This window comes from Megalopta genalis, chromosome 13, assembly GCF_051020955.1.
Source record: "Megalopta genalis isolate 19385.01 chromosome 13, iyMegGena1_principal, whole genome shotgun sequence".
Lineage (NCBI taxonomy): Eukaryota > Metazoa > Arthropoda > Insecta > Hymenoptera > Halictidae > Megalopta > Megalopta genalis.
This window is the reverse complement of record NC_135025.1, coordinates 12,970,715-12,987,873: the sequence shown is the minus strand read 5'-3', so window position 1 is coordinate 12,987,873 and position 17,159 is coordinate 12,970,715. Positions and strand designations below refer to the sequence as shown.

At 36.6% G+C, this 17,159-nt stretch overlaps 1 protein-coding gene across 4 annotated transcripts in view; it reads right to left on the bottom strand.

The window, feature by feature from the left end:
* The window catches only part of LOC117224855 (uncharacterized), a 548,263-nt gene that overhangs the window by 3,925 nt on the left and 527,179 nt on the right, over nt 1-17,159 (bottom strand). For all 4 annotated transcript variants that reach the window (XM_033478031.2, XM_033478032.2, XM_076526011.1 and 1 more), the window contains one exon: nt 3,909-4,118. In XM_033478031.2, coding sequence (XP_033333922.2) covers nt 3,909-4,118 — 210 coding nt within the window. The remainder of the gene's footprint in view (nt 1-3,908; nt 4,119-17,159) is intronic.

The following is a 17,159-nucleotide window of genomic DNA, read 5'->3' as shown; positions in this document are numbered from 1 at the left end:
ACAATCATGAGTAGAATTTTCTGAGTAAACTAGGAACTATTTTTCATTATTACACTCATTCAATATTATACCATAATGAGTGGAAATTTCTGAGTACATTATTACGTATACATTATTACATTCACTCAATATTATGCAATCATGAGTAGAATTTTCTGAGTAAGCTAGAAGGTATTCTTCATTATATTCATTCAATATTATACCATAATGTGTGGAAATTTTTGAGTAGACTAGGAAGTATTCTTCATTATTACACTCACTTAATATTATACAGTCACATGAGTGGAAATTCCTGAGTAGATAATTACGTATACATTATTACATTCACTCAATATTATACAACCATGAGTAGAATTTTCTGAGTAAGCTAGGAAGTATTCTTAATTACTATACTCACTCAATATTATACCATAATGAGTGGAAATTTCTGAGTAGACTAGGAAGTATTCTTCATTATTATACTCACTTAATATTATACAATCATGAGTGGAAATTCCTGAATAGACTGAGAAGTATTCTTCATTATTATATTCATTCAATATTATACCATAATGAGTGGAAATTTTTGAGTAGACTAGGAAGTATTCTTCATTATTATACTCACTTAATATTATACAATCATGAGTGGAAATTCCTGAATAGACTGAGAAGTATTCCTCATTATTATACTCATTCAATGTTATACCATAATGAGTGGAAATTTCTGAATAGATTATTACGTATACATTATTACATTCACTCAATATTATACAACCATGAGTAGAATTTTCTGAGTAAGCTAGGAAGTATTCTTAATTACTATACTCACTCAATATCATACCATAATGAGTGGAAATTTCTGAGTAGACTAGGAAGTATTCTTAATTACTACACTCACTCAATATTGTACCGTAATGAGTGGAAATCTCTGAATAGACTAGGAAGTATTACTATCAGAAGCAATCTTTTAGTTCTGAAAAAGAAAGTTTCTTACTTCAAGCTTCATAAACTCGGTAACGAAAATGAGAGTTCGCATAAAGTTCTGCTGTCTAGTCACGACGAAATTAGATGCTATTTACAACAGTAGCAAAATTGAAAGAATTTAAGAACATCGATACGTTATTTTCAACTTCTTTAAATGATTGAACATCGTCATCAATGAAATCAAATTTTATTTCGATTTCGAGGGAAAGAATAATGTAAGAGAGAGAATATACTTATAATAATAAATATTCTTACAATAATATAAGAATAATACAATAGCAATTACTGTTTCATCTCTTCATTATGATTTATGCATTTATGGCAACCATGAATAGGTATAGCTTAAAACAAACTAAGAACATCATTGTATTCATTTTAGCTTATTAAAATGACTAAAGGAAGAACAAAATTTGTGCTTGTCTCTTCATGTCTTGTAATCGATACAGACAATTTTTATTTTGCATGAACATGCGCAGTCTGTTTATTGCTCTTGCTTGATATTATGTCATTATGAGAGGTGATTTTTTAGTAGACTAGCAGATATGATTACCAGAAGCAATCTCTCAGTTCTTGCAATGAAAAAGACAGTCTCTTATTTCAAGCTTACACTGTCTCAAGGTTACGCTCATAAACCAGAAACTAATAACGAAAGTTCGCCTAAAGGTCCATAGTGTAATCACGTCTCTCTCTCTATTTCCAAGACTTCGGTGTTTAACTCAAGCGTGCGAGTTATTCTCTAGTGAATTGTTTTCCAATCAGATAATTCGGTGTATATTTCGCTCATGAACGTTTCAAACCTGCATCGAGTTGGTTTGTCGACACGGTCCCGGAAACCAGTTCCTCACGGATGGACAACCGCGGGCTAGACCGCAAACGAATCATCCTTGGCCTCGAGTTACGTATCATCCGGTTCGAGCCGGCTCGAATGTCTCAGCAACACGATACTTCGACTTCAGGTCGGACCTGCTGGTAATCGTATGCCTAACAGACCGTTTCTGGTACACGCGTACGCACTTAGAACCGTAGAAACTTAAAGGGCCTATTCCAGCGCGAATCTTTGAAAGAATCGATTCCCTTTTTCACACTTTCTTGAAAAAAATCAAAAAACGTCTACGGAATCTTATGTCTCTGAATTCATTGAAGTAAGAAAGTTATTATTAAGTTATATTATTAAGATATAACTGAATGATCTTTGAAGTAAGGAAGTTATTATTAAGTTATCTTAATAATATTATCTTAATAATAATAATTTAATCAATATCTTAATAATCTTTGAAGTAAGAAAGTTATTATTAAGTTATATTATTAAGATATAACTTAATAATAACTTTCTTACTTTAAAGATTATTAAGATATAACTTAATAATAACTTTCTTACTTCAAAGATTATTAAGATATAACTTAATAATTACTTTCTTACTTCAAAGATTATTAAGATATAACTTAATAATTACTTTCTTACTTCAAAGATTATTAAGATATAACTTAATAATAACTTTCTTACTTCAAAGATTATTAAGATTATATATTATATATAATCTTTTTATAATACATATTATATATTATATATTATATATAATCTTAATAATCTTAATAAATCTTGATAACTTAATAATAACTTTCTTACTTCAAAGATTATTAAGATTATATATAATATATAATCTTAATAATCTTAATAAATCTTGATAACTTAATAATAACTTTCTTACTTCAAAGATTATTAAGATTATATATAATATATAATCATAATAATCTTAATAAATCTTGATAACTTAATAATAACTTTCTTACTTCAAAGATTATTAAGATTATATATTATTAAGATAAGAAATATAGAGATATATTACTAAGATAAGGAAATTATATTATTAAGATCATTTACGATATGATTTTCTTCATATTTTCATATTCTTATATTCATATTTTGTATAAATACATTTTTATATAAAGTGTGTAATTTAACAAAGAATATTGAAGTACTACATGGAATTAAAAGCAACGGGCCTCGCGTGACAGAGATGTCACGGCTAGTATCAAATTGTGTATATCATTATTGAGAACCATCCTTTAGAGGCCTTCATTTCAAATTTCATGACATTTCATTCATTAGTATTCGAATGACAACCGATTGTGTCGGACAAGTTTTGGTTTCTTGCAAACGAGATCTACAAAACGCATTTTTTAAATTTTTGTCACAGGCTCAGATAAAAGAGTTGAAAAAACGTGAGTTTTTTATTTATTATTTTTTTAGTCACTTCAATTTTCAAGTGATAGCAAAAATGTAAAAAAATGTATTTCTGTCATTGTATGGTAAACCAATTCCTCTGACATCTCCAAAAAAAAAACATTCAAATGATTTAGTCCAGTTTTAAAAAAGCTATACCGTTTTTTGGTAGGTATACGAATACTTTTTCCCGGTTCAGTACAACTTCGTTATCTTTAAAAATCGGAAGAAAACCTTTCGCAGACGCCACATTAAAATCGCATACTTCAAAAAGGCACGATTAAACGTCGAATTCTTCGAGCCACAATATTCCCTTAAAAACCAATATCCCGAACACGAACGAGCTCCTCTAAAGATGAAACAGCATCGAAATGAAACTGCAAGCACGCAGCCGCCGTTAAAATCGCGGAAGGCCACTCCGCCCGACACGGCCGGTCTTAACTCGTCGGAGCGTCGCTCGTTCAATTTGCAATGATCGCGGGAAAGACACGGGAACTCGGGGCGGAAGCTTATACTTAAGAAGGGTGGGGTTGTCCTCCGTGTTATCCGTCGGAAGTCCCGCCACCGGGGAATCACGGTTTCGTCGATTCGTTACGGCCAACAATCTAATTCGTAATTACGAAACTCCGGTCGGAGAACGAAGAGGAATGGAAGCGGATCCATCTCATACTTCGATCCGCGGCAGGGACAGACGTTGCCGGTCCGAAAGCGGATTACTTACTTGAAAACCGGCTAGCCTGAGGAACACAATCGCGGGACAGGCGGGAGGCGGTGCGGCCCTCAGGAGCTCCGCTCCGGCGTCGTCACGACGCCCTAATCTTGCCAGAGGACCCTCGTGCACCGCCAGATGCAACCGGGCGTTGCACAGGCTCAGCTCGCGGACGCTCGTGTAGCGAAGGAGCTCTGAGAACACTGCCAGGCTGTCCGATTCCTGAAAACCATGATTTTTCATTGCGGGTGTTATCGTCGATTTTATTACAACTCGCAAGATGATTAATAGTAAGACGGTTAATTTTGATGGGTCCATGATAACAATATTTAATTTAATTTAACTTGAGTAGTATCTTAGTGCTTAGTACAAGCTATAATGTTTACCATAAACTAGATGCCGTTTTAATTTTTCTATGCAAATTCAATATAGTAATAATAATAGTACAAATGAAATAATAAAAATGAAAATGAAAGCGACATGATTATATTATACTAAGCATAGCAAGCAAACAAATCACATATACACGGTGTCCCAAAATTATGGTACTTCCGGGTAATGAAGGGTTCCTGAGATCATTTGAAGTAACTTTTTCCTTAGCGAAATTGCAATCCACGGCTTCGTTTACGAGTTATCAACGAAAAACAGTGACCAATGAGGGGTGAGCTTGGCTGGCGCGCGGCGGCCGAGTCAACGAGCGTATGGAGCTCGGTTCCGCTCATTGGCCCGGTCGCCTAGCGCCGAGCGAACTCGCCTCTCATTGGTCAGTGTTTTTTATGAATAATTCATTAACGATGCCTCGGAGAAAATTTTTGTAAAGGGAAAAGTTGCTTCAAATCACCTCAGGAATCCCTCGTTTCTCGGAAATACCATAATTTTGGGACACCCTGTATAGTTGATTTTTAAATTGATTAAAATCACCAATGGAAATGTCCGTGTAATTAATGTAAATGTTAGCCAAATAAAGAATCCTTTTCAAAGGATCAGTATAGAGATAACGAGGGACATAATGACGAGTAGACTGCGAATTTTATGCCTTTGAAATACAAAACAGTGAAGTCATTTCAAGAATTGTAAGGGATTTCTGTAGATGAAGAGTATAAAAAAGGGTACAAAACAGTGAAGTCATTTCAAGAATTGTAAGAGATTTCTGTAGATGAAGGAGATACCGACTTCAGTCTTATTCCAACACAATACAATAAAATAACTTCCGTCTCTGCGTGGCGTCACCGAAGAAGTGACTCATTTGTTTCACGCAAAATCCATTCATTCAGATTTTCCTTGTGTTTGTAAAGCTTCTGCATCTTCCAGTCGATGCCGACAACTTTTATTTTGCACAAAAATCCGTAGTCTAGCGACGAGGCACGAAAACTCGATGAATTCTCGTAAAAGATCGCCGATTGTTAAAACGAATTGGATAGATAAAAATATTATTAAAAAGCTCGAACGTTGTTGCCGGATATAAAATTTCATCTACTCACTTACTTCGTAAATACATAAAACCTCCAGTCTAATTATCAGAGACCGGTCTCAGATTTATTTTTTATTACACTACTGAATCTCTCCGACGGGGATATCAGCATACAAATAACGTACAAATAATTACATACAGAAAGAAGGAAAAAAGAAAAAGAAAAAAAAGAACGCGATAACAGCTACAGGAACGTTTGTTATTTGACAATTGCCGAAAGTAAAAAGATGTCTTCGGTCCAAACAAATTCAATGTTGTCCTGTTTGTAAAACGACACGGTCCGGGTTACGTTTAAGGTTCGGTAGGTTCGGTGTTAAGGAAGATAAAGAGCGGTGGCTTGAGCTATTGGAACAGCGCGACCCAATTAGGCGACACGGTTTCCCAGGGAGGCGTCATTAAGTATCTCCTCGTGGCAGTTTCAAAATTGATCTCGACGCGGTTCCAATTTGCCCGGGCTTCTCTAAGGTAACCGAACCTTTTGCGATAGTCCGAACTACCCCCCCACCCCCGTCGGACGATTTTACTTTGAAGTACACATAGGGCAGTTTTCGGGAGAAAGCCGGAGAAGTCGGAAAGTGGCGCTCGAAATCGAAGCGAGGCGACGTCAAAGTGTCGCGTCGCATCGTCATTTTGCAAACCTTCGAGTTTCAAGGGACTCGTTGACTCGTGTTTGCGAATATTAAATTAACGCGACAGACTCCGGGCGTCCTTTTATATTTCCTCGGGAAATATTTGCCAGCTAATGAACGCAACAAGTGTCGCCCGGGTAAATTGAACTGCGAGTTTCGCCTACACCCGGCGAATCAATTCATCCCCCGATCCGCGAAAAGGCTTGCAACCCTCGGCGTACTCCGACGAGCCTGACTAGCGATGCCGATTTAGAAATCGTTATTCGAGTAATTATCTGTTAAGTATGCTGTTCCGTTCTTTTTATAAATAAATATAATTCTGTTCTCTTGTCATCGATACTCGAGCAATTAAGTCAACGTAGGTACACGATAAATATAAATTCTCTTTCTCTTCTAAGAAATTATCATTAAACTGAACTATAAAATTGTGGAGATGTAAGGCAGACTTAATAATATTGTTACACTATTTTCGACTTGACAAGATTGTTAAAAGAAGCAGTTTATTTTTATTTAATTTCTGTTTCTTATAATCGTCTTGGAAAATGTCTATTTTTTGTAAACAAGAGAGACGAGCCAAAGGATAATTGTATTCTTTATTTGATAATTTCAGCGAGTTCAAAGTAATACATATATGTCCTTAAATTCTTTTAGTATTTTCATTGTTTGAAATGTCACCGAACCATTTTTATTTTATTATAATCTTATCTTTTAATTATATCTTTTATTATAATCTTTTCTTATAATCGTCTTGGAAAATTTCTATTTGTCGTAAACAAGAGAGACGAGCCAAAGGATAATTGTATTCTTTATTTGATAATTTCAGCGAGTTCAAAGTAATACATATATGTCCTTAAATTCTTTTAGTATTTTCATTGTTTGAAATGTCACCGAACCATTTTCATTATAAATGCATGAAATCCGCAGTCTCATTATTGCAATCGAGAAAGTTACTCGTCATAACTAGACTGCGGATTTTATGCAGTATAATAAAAATGGGTAGGCGACATTTCATTTGAAATATTATATATATAATAGAATTTAAGGACGTATCATTTTCAACTCGCTGAGATTATTAAATAAAGAAAGAAATTTTCAGTTAATGAAGATAAGTTTTATATTGCATAAAAATCTACGGTCTAGTTATAACTGTGAAGGAAATGCATTTATTTATGAAAATGTATTTGTATATTATGAAAATATATTTGTTTCATCTGGCTTTAAGCGAAATTAGAATAACCAGTTCAGTGAATGAACTTGCTCTCAACTTGCATGTTTGTTAAAATGATCGTCATTTCATCCCTTGAATAATATTATCGTAAGTAAATGATATTAGTAACTATGTCCATATATTCCTCGACAGAATTCTAGCATATCTGGATAATTATAGCTATTTTTGAAAGAGTGTAGTATCAGATTTAGTGAAAACACGTCGAAGGATCAATGAATAGAACTGTTTTTTTTTTATCACAATAACAATTCCAAGTCAATTATAGGTGCACAATAGATCTACAATATTTAACCCTTTGTGCACTCGAAGTCAAATTAACGCAAAATTTAAAATAATTTTTCCAACCCGCAGTATTTCCATTTCATATAACCTAGCGCATTTTATACATATGAAATTGAATTTTGTGACTCATACAACAGTTTACGCTCTTAAAAGCCCTTCGAAATATAAACAAATTCTATTAATAAAATTATTTTGAAACATGACATAACAATTTCCAATGGCGCCTTGGAGTCGTCACTCGATTGCAAAGGGTTAAATGTGAAAATTGTATTATAATATTGTATTAATTATTATAATTAATATTATAATTATTATATAAAAATTGTATTCTCATATAATTCGGGAACCGTTCGTCAACTTTTAGGGGAGGACTGTGTTGTTCACTCATTACGCCTATAATTCATTATCTTTCGAGTCGCTCAGAGATAATAAATCGGCGTTATAAAACGTCCGAGATTATCGCGCGCCAAATTGGCACAAGGAAACCGTCTGGTCTAAAAGCTGGCTGAGCTCGGGAGCCCGGAAAAACGCAACAAGTCCCGTAAACGTGCATTTATTATGGAGCACTTGTTTGTCGCGTGGCTGCGGAGAGCGACTGTGCGCAGAGCCGCTGACAAGTCCACAAGAGTTAACTATTCCGTGTGGCGCGACAAGCGGCAGGTCGCATTTGGCGAATCGGCTTTCGTTCCGCAACGTTCCCCCGTAATTATTAACGACGCTTCCTCGTCGCCGGCTTTCAACGCCGACACTCTCCGTCGTTTCTCTCTTTCTCGAAAATTTCGGCGATCCCGCGGCTTCCGCGAAAACATTGAGAAACTTGCTAAGAAAATCATCCCCTTGATTCTGCAATCGCTACAAAAAACAAGAGTCTACGCATAGTAGCACAGAAACATCCTGAAATATCTATACGTATATAATACAGCAGAAATAAGGAATTACAAGATCCAATTTTTATAACGCAAATTGCAAATTGCAAATTGCAATTCCTTCTGATAAGATGGAAGAACGATGGATTGTTAATTTCACAGTTGGGTTGATTGGCGCATAAATTCTTATGCGAGAAGAAAGATCGGCACATTTTCCGTGTGCGACTAACGTGTGTGCTGCTTAAAGCAAAGCTTTAATATAAAGCTAAATATTTAAATAAATATAAATAAATATAAATAAATATAAATAAATATAAATAAATATAAATAAATATAAATAAATATAAATAAATATTTAAAATAAATTTATCTAGACTGTTTTGCTATTTTTATTAGATAATGTACGGTGGGATTAAGGAATGTATTCGATCATCGTCTACGAAAAAGCCAATATTACTTCAACAATTTTAAAATAAAAAGTGTAAAACCGGTGATTTTGATTAGCATGATAGATTTAGCGTTACTGGTTATTCCAAAGTAATTAGTAACATTTTAACCGGCTAGCTGCAATTATAGATACAGCTACGTTTGATTTTCTTCATATTTCGTTTAAATACGTGCAATTCAGTAAAGAATATGACAGTATACATCCTTATTTAATTATATTTCTATGTGATTATGGTTACAGCTGATCATACTATTGTTATACTTTTTATTACACTGTTAAACTATACACATTGTATTTTTATATAATTTTTATTACAGTTAACCACGGTTAGCTGTTTTTGTGTACTCGCCACGAAGAAACGGCAACATTTTTTGTCACGACGAGTATCCTCGTCGAAAACCAGTTATCCGGTGAATTCGAAGCAAGCGCATGTACTGTAACGTCTCCCTAACTGACGCTCAGATTGTCCACAAAAATGGGCAATTTGGGAAGAGAAGATACGATTATTCGAGCCTTGACATAACCTTGACAATTCGCAACTACGAAAACGAACCGCAAGGCTCGAATAATCGTAACCCCTTATCCCAAATTGTTCACAAAAATGGACAATTGAGCGTCAATTAGGGAGACATTACTCTATTCATTTTTCGATTACGGTCGAGAATCTCGCGGCGAAGCATCCGCGCCACGCTGTTTCAGCGCAATGGGTCGATCGCGTTGGTTTCGCGCTGCGAAAATCGCGCCGGTTCGACGCGCAGGAACGTGTTAAATCGCTGCGAGGGCTAACGTACAGGGCTTTAGCCGCGCCGATGAAAAATACCAGAAGCGGTCGCATAAATCCGATGACTCGGCGGCCGCGGCACGGTTCCTTTTAAATGGAAATCGGCCCGGCTCGTGACAGCCCGAACAATAACCGGGAGAGAATGTCGTGTACCGACTCCCGCGCGAAAGAGAGAGATAGAGAAATATAGATAGATAGATAGATAGAGAGAGAGAGAGAGAGAGAGAGAGAGAGAGAGAGAGAGAGAGAGAGTGAGAGAGAGAGAGAGAGAGAGAAGGGAGAGGGAGGCGTCCAAACGAGCTGCATTGTTTATAATCACCCCCGCGAGTTAAATTAAATCTGGCCGGCTCGGCCCCGTCCGGCCCGGTCATTGTTTCCGCGCGTGATATCGCCGGGGCCGCCGGCAGGATTTTACGGTTGTACAATTTATCCGGGGATATTCTGCGAATTACGCGCTTTTCGAGCCGCACGGTACCGCGTATACTGCGACGGCCCCGCGGCCCGCGCAGTTTACCCACGTTACTGACGCGATTAAGCGAGCCCTCCGCTTCATCGGCCAAATCGATGGACCCCGAGGTAAATCGCCGAGCAAGATGCTTTATTTATGTCCGGCTTTAACGATTGTGCATCCTTCTGAAAACCGACCTTTGACCTCCCAGGGAATGCCTGCGCGCGCGCGTAATTTTATACGATTTTCATGGAAAGATTTGTTAACCTCGCCGTAGGGTTCTAAATTAGATTAGACTATTTAAGTTATAGTTAACTTAAATTATAATTAATTTAAATTATAGTTAGATTATACTGTTGTTTTATTTCACAAGCATTTCCATGCCTCTGGGGTCACATTTGAAATAACAGTATTTGAAATAATTATCCGGGTTCATTATTTGAAACAATTGTTTGAGATAATTATTTGAGATAGTTAGTTGAAATAATTGTTTCAGATGATTGTGAAAATCTTCAAAGAGATTATACGGTGATCTAATTATCTCTATATTCCAGGTTCCGATAAGAAAGTGAGCAAACGAATCTTTCTCTTTTTCTGTCATTCCAAGTAATAGAGAAATTAAGAAAAAAGGAGAACATTTTAGTTATTGTACAGTAAACTAATCAACTAATCCCTCTAACATTTAAAACAAACACAAGTCGTTTGGTCCAGTTTGAAATAAGTTATCGTGTTCTACAAGGGTTTCTTATTTTTTCTATCATTTCAACCAATAGTACCGAGATTAACAAAAAAACGTTTCAGTTATTGTACAGTGAACTAATCTCTGTAACATTTGAAACAACCTCAAGCCACTTAGTCCAGTTTTATAATATGATCGAATACTTCTTGCCAGTAGTTACAGTAAATTGCTGCGAGAACAGTTTTCACGGCGTTCGCGAGTAAGCGTGGTTCGAGCACAAGTGGCGTTTAAGTAAAAAAAGAAGCCGGCAAATACATTAATAACATTTTGTTTCCCAAGTGCTCGAGAATCTCTGTTTCTCTCGGATCCTCTCCTCGATTTACATAATATATACAACGGTCCTGAGGAGCGCGTCCGGACTATCAGAATCGACACGGATTCGTGGCCCGTGGAAAGGAATAATTTAGGATGGAAACTGGGTCGAAGGGTGATTCCGTCGAACGAAGTATTTATAAGATTCTTCGCGTAATTTATGCCCGGGGTGCGAGGCGGAGAGGGGCCAGGAATTCGCCGGCGCCGCAAACTGTGTTCGACCCTCTCGCCTATTTTCCCCAATCAAGAAACAATTTATTGAAATTCTTCGAGGGGTGAACAGGGTCGCGCGCACGCGCGAGAGAGAGAGAGAGAAAGAGAGAGCTGCCTGTGCACGCCATAAAATACTTTTCTTAGCGGGCCATCGGCTTCTTCCGTGCCCGTGGATTCTACGAGCGCTGAACGTCGGCCGCGATATTGCCCGCCGATAAATTACGTGGCACCCCATTCCGGCGCGACGCGGAGTATCTAGTGGCCCCATACGCGATCCTGACCACCGTGGATCCTTGAATATTTCCATGTGAATAAGTCTGACGTGGACCGGTTTGGATCCTCGTAGCATTATGCAAACCGATTCGCGTTTATTCTGTATGGGACTCCCAATGGGGAGTGTGCGTCTCGGGCGGGAACCGGGGGAGCTATACTGTTTCGTTTATTCTAGGTGGCTTTATGCGAAGAATAGGGTGGAATTGCGAGTCTTTTCAACCGGCTCCGACACGGTGTAACTTCGAGATTACGTAATTTTATCACGTTCGTTTTAATCTAATTTCTGTTTCAGACACGATGCTGCTGCAAAAATATCTTGTCCCCTTTTCTTTTTCTTCGAAATCGAGGATTTTCCATTTTTATTTTGTAGTATCGTAATTTATTAGGCAATAAAAAGAGAAACGTTGGCGAAGGCCGGGTCAGATGGAAAAAATCCTTGGCGACGGAGACCCGGCGGATGCGATCGCCACGTTTTGAGAAAAGGGCAAGCAGAGTGTGTTCGAGAGTCGTCGAGTGAGGAACGTTACGAGTCGTAGAGTTAAGCGAGTAGTTATAATCTTAGTTGTAGATACGGTACGCGATATTCTCTGTCTTCATCACGCTCAGTCCTTTCCTAGTCTCTACAGATTCAATATTGTTTAAATATTGAACAAATTTCTACAATTTCGCTGAACGTTTTTTTTACCTCTGTTTTCACATATCAGAGAAAGTTCAGCTTGTGTAAATTTGATAGTTCCTTGTTAATTTGTATAGTAAGGAGTAATTAAGTTAATTTAGAAGCTTACGAACGATTTAGACCGGGGGATTACAAGAAAAAAGACACTAATCGAATTATGTATTGCGTTTAGATAGGTGTAGATGATAAGAACACTAATATTTTACATTATGTGCGATAGAAATTAGATCTCTCTCTCTCTCTCTCTCTCTCTCTCTCTCTTTCTCTCTCTCTCTCTAGATTTATAGAAAATTAGCTAATCTGAATGAAAAAGTTCATTGATTATAAATCATATTTTTATTTTACCTATTTATTTCATTTCTAATATTTCAACCCTTTACAATATTTCAACGTTCTGTGCTACAAAGAGAATATATTTCCAAAGAAATTATATTTCATAATAACTAATATAATAATTCGAGGTAACTATGGTATATATTCTCTGTTTTTAGAATATATTTACATTGAATATATTTTATCATTGTAATATATCGTATATTCAGTTTATCTATGGTTATCATAATTTATACATTTTATTCTCAAAATTAGATTAGATTGTACAGTTTATTCTGTCTTATGTTTAGTTTATCTTTATTTATTATATTTCATGCGTTTTACACTCAAAGTTAGATTAATCAAGCACTGTAAGTTAAGTTGGAGTACTAGAAGTAAGAAGAAATAAATCGCCAGCAACGTCACAAGCGTACAGTTATATTTATTGTTTTTATCGTATTAAATAATCGTATTTAAATCTCATAAATTCTCATAATAATCTCATAATCCTCATAAATTCTCTAAATATCATGGTGTGTTTTACAATTTGAAATAATTATATTCACAAAATTAATTTGATGTTCTTCATGTGAAATACAAAATCAATGGTTGCAAACTTAAACCTAATAAATATAATACTAATAAGTATGATAATAATAATAATAATAAATATGATGATAATAATAATAATAATAATAATAAATATGATGATAATAATAATAATAATAATAATAATAAATATGATGATAATAATAATAATTATAATAAAAATCTGCAATCGCTGTTTAAGAAACGAAGAGTATTCAGCGTAAAGCAAACGAACAAAGTAGCCGAGAGTCTCGGGTCTAATCGATTACTTAAAAAAACCCAGAAGAACGTCCGCGACTGAGCTAATGACGGATAAGCCGGAGTTTATAAATCATCCGGATCGTTTTGCATGCCTTAGATCCGGTGGACGATAAATAAGGGTTCCTCCACTCGAGGAAGCGTTCTCCGGGTAACGGTTCGGTCGTTAAATTCCTGGCCGATGATCGATTCGCCCGCTTAATGCCGCCATTTCTCCTGTATTCTATTTTCCTGGGTCGTGTCGCGTCGGTTTCGGGCACAATGTAGCAGAGCCGCCGCGCCGCGGCGCAAGATTTAAGTAAATTGGATCACACGGCCGAGAGTGCTCGCCGGGGCATTTTTAATAATGGAGAATCCATTTGGCCGTGTCGCGGACATATATCTTGTTTGCTTGGCTTCCGTTGAGCGTCTCCGCGTTCGGTTGTATTATGCTTTATTCCGTGCCACGGGTCTCGCTTTTAAATAAATCAGATCCGCGAACGGGTCGGCGAACGCTTTCGATCCGTAACTTTTTCCATACGACGCAACGAAAACACGCGGCGCGATCGCTTTCGCTTCGCTTTAATTAAATTTGCCCGCTCCCTATCGTCGCGCGATCGACCGGTCCGTTTAAGGGATGATCTATGCCGCCTGCGACGCGCGATTTTTAAACTGCGATCTACTGGAGAATTGTTGATTTAAGTTTCTGATTCGAGGACACTTGCGAAAGAGCATTTTTTAAGGGAAGTCCCTTTTATTTTAAGGGTATCTTGTTTGTAACGAAATGATCAGGATTGAGACAGTGGTTTAATAATGTCACTAGGTTGTAACGAGAGCCCTTGAATATTTATTTATTTGTTATATGTATTTATTATATATTTATATATATTATTTTTATATATAATTATATATAAGAATATAATATAATAATAATATAATATAATATAATATAATATAATATAATATAATATTATAATATTATAATAATATAATATAATATATTATATATATGTTATTTATATATATATATTTATTATATATTTTATTATATTTTTTATTTATTTATTATATATATTTATAGTTATATATAGTACACAATGCATAAAGTTAGAATAGAGAACAGTTACAATAGAGAACAAAGTTGTCACGAAAAGAAAATAAGTGTAATAAAACCATAAAATGATGCATCGTACAAAATAAAATGGACATTAATATGCAAAGTTTAGTCATCGATTACGGACTTGATTTTCAAAAGAAGTAAACATCGTTCAATAAAAATCTTAAAGGAAATATTAACGAATAGCTCTTTTGAAGTTCCTAATTTTTTAAGAAAGTCCTTTTTGTTGTGGATAAGGTCGCCAGGGTATAACAACAGCCCTGGAATATTAACAAATATTTCTCTTGCATTCTTGCATTTTCTAAAATATCTGTCTCCGTTACTATATAATTCTCGGGCAGCCTGTAGATTGAAAATATAAGGGAAAGCGACCGGACGTGAACAGGTTATTAGATTGTACCTAACCTATAATTTCTATGTAATTAACGTCACGAGTGTTTCTCTCGTTCGAGATACACCGTTAGATTCGGACCAATTTATAATTCGCGGATAATTAAGAAAGTCGCGGATAATTCAATCTAATACCATAGATTTCCGTTAATTAGGAGCGAATATTTCTTTCTTCTCGAAGATCCATCAGCTTCGATCAAGATTCGTTTCTTCGGCGTTTTAAACGCGAACGTTCAGTGTATACACTGCTGCCCGAACGTTTGTGGTTATAATTAGAGTAGAAGTTCGTGCAAATTTGCACTTTCACGGGCAAATTGTCCGGAACTGAAACCGGGCGAAACTTTCTTTACCTCATAAACTTCGGGGCGCGATTTTAAAATCGTAACGAGAGACCGCATTAGATTCGATTAAATCTTTCACTGCGCCGTTTGCAGCGCACCGCAAAGTTGTTCAATGAAATCTTTATTTGCCGAAGGAACGCTCGACTGTTTCTGCAATTATGAAACCGCTCGACATTTTAACGCATCGTCGGACCCGTCGTAATTACGGTAAATTATTCTCCCTAATCGACGCTCAGATCGTGCACAAAAATGGACGATTTGAGAAGATACTATAAAAACTAGCTATATAAAATTTATATATATAGTATAGAAAAAATTTATTTATTCTCATTATATATATATAATGATAATAAATAAATATTTTATGTAATATATATATATATTACATAAAAACGAGCCGAATAATCGTATTTCCCCTTCCAAAGTTGTCCATTTTTGTGTACAATTTGAGCGTCGATTAGGGAGACTTTACTGTATGCAGCGACACTAGAACTTTAGCTTCTTAACACCTATAAAATGCGGAAATTAATGTTTTAATTTGCTGCTCATGTTAAAATGACGCATAATAACGAGAATTTGCAGAAAGATTCGCAATCTAATTGTCACTAGACTGCGGATTTTACGCATTTATGGCAAAAACGAATAAGTATAGTTTAATGTATTTTGCTCTATAATAATGACAAGATTAGATTTACTTGAACTTCGTATAATTTATATTATAATATACGCTTGAATGAAGAAAATTATCTATTTGTCATAGAAAAATGTTTAAAATGACAGGAAGTGTAATAGAAAAAACCAGAAACCAGTCATTTTAACTGATGTCGAGAGCCTAGAAACGTTTAAATAGACAAGAAATAATCGAACTGCACGCCGTTCGCCGCACGAAATATAAACAGTTTGTAAATTCGATTAAAGGGATGTTGTTTTAATTGAAGGAATACGTATAAAACGGAAAATATCGAATTAATTATGAATCGATATTTGTAAAGCAAACAACGACGCTTGGAAACGAAAATTTGCTTTCGGACGAAATTGATAACGGAGGAATCAACGAGAGCGAGCAGACTGCGTCCAAAAAGCTTTCGCAAAAATCATCGACTGTTCTATTCATCTATGTACTTTTTCGGGGCATTATCCGTATCGAGAATTATCAAATGATTTCTATTGTTTACTTAGTTCTCCATTTACTCGATTTTCGTTAGCAATTGTAGTCGTTGAAAAGTTTACAAAATTGACGATACGGCAGCGTACTTTTTTAACGATCGGTTCCACGGTGACCGTGATACAGCGCGTTTTAAAAAATGTACGTACACGCGCGCATAGCTTCAAGATGAATTGCAACGGTTCGAAGAAAAATGGAGGAGCTTGATAAGGAGGAGCCGGATAAATCGGCCGCTACGAACACGCAATAATTCCGCGAAAATGCCGAATCTATGAGCGGCTGTCTGCCAAAGCAATCTCGACAGGGCTAAAAGGAGCAGTCCGTCATCCATCGCGGCATTTGTTGGTCGTCGCGGAAGGGGTCGCCAGGCACCCACGCGGCCATTAACAGCCTTTCGGCGCTCCGCGGATTTAAATAAATAGGTCGCATCGACGTCGCGACGCCTCCGCAACACGCTCTGAATAATGGATCGGGGGCTCGCTTATAAATCCCGTCGCCGGAAAAAGCGCGCGCCGGACGTTCGTCGCTCGAACGCGGGATAAACCCCCGCGACCCGTCTTATCGCCGGCCCGACCCGAGCCCGGCCCGACCGCTCTCCACCCTCTCCTCGACGCGCTCTTTCATCATCGTGGAACAGTGTCGTGGGAGCGCCACGAACGAGATACGAACTTTAAATCGAATCGAATGGAGACGGCAATTTGATGCTCGGTACAAAAGCCATCGTGGAAAATGGCGGCGCGACGGGCG